We start from the raw sequence: 5,085 nt of genomic DNA on the forward strand, positions 1-5,085 counted from the left end.
TATGAAAGCTGAACCGTATGCGCATAATATTGAGGGCAAATTACCATTAAAGCGTTAAATTTATCTCGTATATTCCAATTGGGAAGGCGGTCGCGGTCCCATCGGTGCTATCTTTCTTCCGCCATGACAGGCCCATCACACGAATTCGCACACGATGCCCTGATTAAATTTAGTACGTCATCGTATCAAACAATATTTTAAATTGAAATGCCGCCTCCTATGAGTCCTATACGGCAAATGGGATGAATCTCCCAAGGGGCCCACTAACAGGCACCTATACATACATTAGCTCTTGACTCTTCAAAATTCATAGCGAAGAAAAAATGGCTGATGATTTTTTTGTTCTATAATAGTTTCAATTTTTTTTTTAATTGAGCTTTTTGAAATGATATTCATCCCTTATGATGGAACGTGAGTGTTATCCAAACAGGCCTTACAATTTTTACTTTCGTAACAAGCGCAGAAGACAAGTATCACGAACAGCCAAACAGAACTGCCTTCTTCAACATTAGAAATATGCTTTACATAATTCACAGAATATTCTCAAGGCAAATTGCGATTACCAGAATGGTACCGTTACTTGCAAAGTTACCACTTAATTTTTCGAATTCGCATTATAAACTGTGAAGAAATGGTGAATGCGCTATACGACGGACCTGTACACACACAAAGCGTCTAAATTGTGGACCAAACGAAACGAAAAAATTCTATTTCCATTTTCGCTCACAATCTAAAAGAATTCCGCGTTTGCATGGTCACATTCATAGCGAATTAAATATTTGGGGGGCCAAACTCGTTGCACATCCACCATTTCATTAAAAAATCCTTCAGGAGACGCCATCTATACGCTATTAAGTAAAGCAAATTTATATCAGAGAAAAAATCTTAATTTTTGTCTGTAGCGCCATCTAGGCATTAATAGTCAAACTAAACACTGCGTGACCGAAAAAAACTATTACAAACGAGAGCAATCTAATGAATTTTTGTTTAACTCTCTTGTGTCGTAGTGTTCTTGAGGTTTTTGAAAACCTATTACTTTAAAATTATGCAATTATGCAAAAATAAGAATTTAATTGTTTTTTATCGCTTATATAAGCTAATAATGTGTGCCAACTATGCTGCTTTGCTATGGAAAGAAGATGAAGCAATGGGAAAAAAGATTATAAAGCAGGGTTAACGCTCGCGGTAAAAGAAAAACACCACATAGAAACGCTCTTTTTTGGTAAAAAATTTTCATGCTATATAGTTTTTTTATCATTTTAACTCACTGTTTCAGAGCTGCATTGCACTTAAACCCGACTGAAACCTAAAAAAATACACTGTAAAATGGCGTCCAGTTCACCATTTACGAGGTTGCCATATTTTCACTCCTAGCCTATTTTGAAAGTTGTTATTTCGCTGTCAAAGTGCCGGCTGGTTTTATTAACTGTTTTGTGTATACGTATTCGCCGATAAAAAAAATGTTTTTTTCCAAAATATAAGTGTTAAAACCAGGTTTCTACTATGAAATTTCAATAGAGGCAACCCCAAACGACGTAGGGCTTAGATTTAAAGCCTTCTAGGCTCTCGCTTTTGGCTAAATTTCATAGGTTTTTGCCACTTAACCTCAAATTCACTTTAGAGTAGGCGTTGGGATGTGGTTATTTGAGAAAAAAGTGTCCCAGGGTTCTGCCCAAGAACTAAAGAAGCAAGAAACATTGCTAACCATATCAATCTTAGCTTTAGCTGCAGTTCTATGTAAGTTTCTCCTCAATTCATATTTTATACTCTCATCATAATCCAAAAATTACAGCATTTGCAACAAGATTATTTTCGGTTCTTCGATTTGAGTCCGTAATTCATGAATTTGATCCTTATTTCAACTATCGAACCACCAAGTATTTAGCTGAAAATGGGTTTTATGCCTTTCACAATTGGTTCGACGATAGAGCATGGTAGGTGTAGAAAAAGTTTGCTAACAATAACCTGTAGCAATACAATTTAGGTACCCATTAGGAAGAATAATTGGAGGCACAATTTATCCAGGATTGATGGTTACATCAGTATTCCTCTTCCGTGTGGGACAGTTTTTGCATATTGACATAAATATAAGAAATGTGTGTGTATTTCTGGCACCACTGTTCTCTTCCCTTACTACTCTTATAACATATTTACTCACAAAAGAGGTTAGTTTGACGTTAAATCAAATAAAATTTGTACAACATGCAGTTTATAGATATTTGATAAAGGTGCAGGTTTAACAGCAGCAGCCTTTGTGGCAATAGTGCCAGGATACATCAGTCGATCTGTAGCAGGCAGTTATGACAATGAAGGCATTGCCATTTTCTGTATGCTCTTAACTTACTATGCATGGATTAAAGCTGTGAAGACTGGTACCATAAAATGGGGGACTTTAGCTGCCTTAGCCTATTTTTATATGGTCTCCTCATGGGGTGGATATGTGTTCCTTATTAATTTAATCCCATTGCATGTGCTTACACTTATGATTACTGGACGGTTTTCACACAGAATCTATGTAGCTTATAGCACTTTATATTGTGTAGGCACTATTCTGTCTATGCAAATATCATTTGTGGGCTTCCAACCAGTACAGAGTTCTGAGCATATGTTGGTGAGTTATACTTTATAATGGGCCATGAATAGACAAGCAAGATGCGTTTTTTTTTTAGGCCTTAGGAGTATTTGGCTTGTGTCAAATTCACGCTTTTGTGGATTATTTAAAAAAGAAGTTGACTAGTTCAGATTTTGATATGTTAATTTCATTTTCTATCAGCACTATTGGTGCAATATTAGCTATTGGGTTAATATTTCTATCCTTGTCTGGGAAAGTGGCCCCTTGGACCGGCAGATTTTATGCCCTTTTAGATCCCTCATATGCTAAAGTAATATCTAAAAAAAAAATTTATTTATCATGCTTATATCATTTATGTGTGATAATATAGAATCACATTCCAATTATCGCCTCCGTTTCCGAGCATCAACCCACAGCGTGGTCTTCGTTTTTCTTTGATCTGCATGTATTGGCCATGTTGATACCTGCAGGGCTCTATTTGTGCTTCAAAGACGCCACCGATGCCAAGTTTTTCTTGGCTCTGTATGGTGCAACAGCCGTATATTTTGCCGGTGTAATGGTAAAGCTTTAAAACATACTTCAAGACTTGTTTACTAAATAGATACTTTTTTAATATAGGTCAGACTTATGTTGGTTTTAGCCCCAGCTGCTTGCGCTTTATCCGGAGCCGGTTTAAGCAGGTTGTTGAGCAGGTTTCTCACACCTTTACCTACAGCCCAAAGGCGATCAAAGGTATTTCAGATTTAGGACCCAATTAATGACGTGAAAAGTTGAAGTACAGTGTCAATCTCACTTCTTCCTGCACTTTAATAATTTTGGGCTTATACATACTGACTCTGGCGAAAACGGTGCGTTTTTAGGCTGTTACTACAAGTAACGAAAATAGAAGTGTTGTGGCGACTGCTTTTGCGGTGCTTTCGATCGCCATTTTGACCACTTACACCATGCATTGCACTTGGGTGACAAGTGAGGCCTACAGCTCTCCTTCCATAGTGTTGAGTGCTCGCTCCCACGATGGGTCCAGGATCATATTTGACGATTTTAGAGAGGTAAGCTCCGATTTATCTTTGCTCTTAAAAGACTTTCTTCAACAAACATTAGTCAGAAAATAGAGAGAGGCATAGGAATTTGGGTTTAGGTACTTAATAATAAAATCGTTTTCTTCAAAAGATTTATTCGTTGTTCTCAATCATTTTTTAGCGTTTTTTTCAAATATAAAAATATTTAACAAACGTCTTATATAATAATAATATCTTCAATAATTGTTCCTCGCAACATTTCTTGATAATGGCGAAAACATATAAATCATCAAGATTTTCAACAAATGAAATCGTTATCAGGCCTATGGTTGGTTGAAATACAACACCCCCGAAGATGCCCGCATCATGTCTTGGTGGGATTACGGCTACCAAATCACCGCAATGGCAAACCGAACCGTTTTGGTCGACAATAATACTTGGAATAACACTCACATTAGTCGGGTTGGTCAGGCAATGGCGAGTGGCGAAGAAAAAGCTTTGGAAATAATGCGAGAACTTGATGTCGACTATGTCCTGGTAATATTCGGCGGGCTTACCGGGTATTCCTCCGACGACATCAATAAATTCCTATGGATGGTCCGAATTGGTAATATTTTAGCTTCTCGTATTAAATACGGATTCAACATATAGCTTTTAAGGTGGCAGTACTGAAAAGGGTAAACACATACACGAATCCAACTACTATTCTCCTTCGGGAGAATTCCGAGTAGACAAAGATGGGGCCACAGCTTTGCATAACTGTTTAATGTACAAAATGTGCTATTATCGATTCGGGAAAGTCCATACTGAAGGAGGCAAACCTCCTGGTTGGGACAGAGTTAGAGGCAAGTTGATGCGGTATTAATTCAGATTTTTATCAAAATATATATTTTGTAGGTGCTGAAATAGGGAATAAAGATTTCGAGCTGGACGTGCTAGAAGAAGCCTACACCACAGAGCATTGGCTTGTGCGGATATATAAAGTGAAAGATTTGCCCAATCGAGGATCCTTGTAAATTAATTGTAAAACTATGAGAAATCTTATACAAACCTGCTTAATCTCACACACATCTTATTTAGTCCTAATAACTAGCGTCAAGTATTAATTGTTTAACGTATTTTTTATAGCGTTATTTATAGTTTTTGTAGGTGTAAAACAGCTCAAATATGTTTGTATATTTTTCTAATGTTCCGTATACAATAAAACACTTATTCCTACCTCATTTTTTTTGTCTTATTTAACACGTTCAGCGCCAGATGCAATATTTAGGGTTCCATGAAGGGATCACTTAACGAAGTCGTAGGTAACAGACACCTGTGTCTGCCATGATCCTGCGGTCGTGGTTAAGAGAGCATTTAGATTTTTAAAGAACACTAACGCTTTGTATCTTGAAAAGGAAGCATTACCAGACCTGTGTTTACATAAAATTTTCGTCGTTCGTTCGTTAGAATCACAGCTTGGAATTTGGTCACGTACTTAAATATCACCCTGCA

At 37.1% G+C, this 5,085-nt stretch overlaps 1 protein-coding gene across 1 annotated transcript; it reads left to right on the forward strand.

Annotated features, from left to right (window-relative positions):
* Window positions 1-1,410: 1,410 nt before the first annotated feature.
* Stt3A (catalytic subunit 3A of the oligosaccharyltransferase complex) lies at window positions 1,411-4,814 on the forward strand. The gene is made up of 11 exons (XM_066287238.1): window positions 1,411-1,737; window positions 1,793-1,934; window positions 1,985-2,165; window positions 2,216-2,611; window positions 2,670-2,882; window positions 2,943-3,131; window positions 3,191-3,304; window positions 3,433-3,621; window positions 3,913-4,198; window positions 4,251-4,436; window positions 4,489-4,814. Exons 1-11 carry the CDS (start codon window positions 1,635-1,637, stop codon window positions 4,605-4,607), a joined length of 2,118 nt encoding a protein of 705 aa, XP_066143335.1. The 5' UTR covers window positions 1,411-1,634; the 3' UTR covers window positions 4,608-4,814.
* Window positions 4,815-5,085: the final 271 nt, after the last annotated feature.

The sequence above is a fragment of the Euwallacea fornicatus genome, chromosome 11 (assembly GCF_040115645.1).
Source record: "Euwallacea fornicatus isolate EFF26 chromosome 11, ASM4011564v1, whole genome shotgun sequence".
In the NCBI taxonomy this organism is placed as follows: domain Eukaryota; kingdom Metazoa; phylum Arthropoda; class Insecta; order Coleoptera; family Curculionidae; genus Euwallacea; species Euwallacea fornicatus.

Excerpts from the sequence above, each read along its gene's own strand:
- Stt3A (XM_066287238.1), top strand. The coding sequence starts at position 1,635 with ATGTGGTTATTTGAGAAAAAAGTGTCCCAGGGTTCTGCCCAAGAACTA. Across the intron at positions 1,935-1,984 it reads TGGTTCGACGATAGAGCATG|GTACCCATTAGGAAGAATAA; the intron begins GTAGGTGTAGAA and ends AATACAATTTAG. Across the intron at positions 4,199-4,250 it reads CCTATGGATGGTCCGAATTG|GTGGCAGTACTGAAAAGGGT; the intron begins GTAATATTTTAG and ends ATAGCTTTTAAG.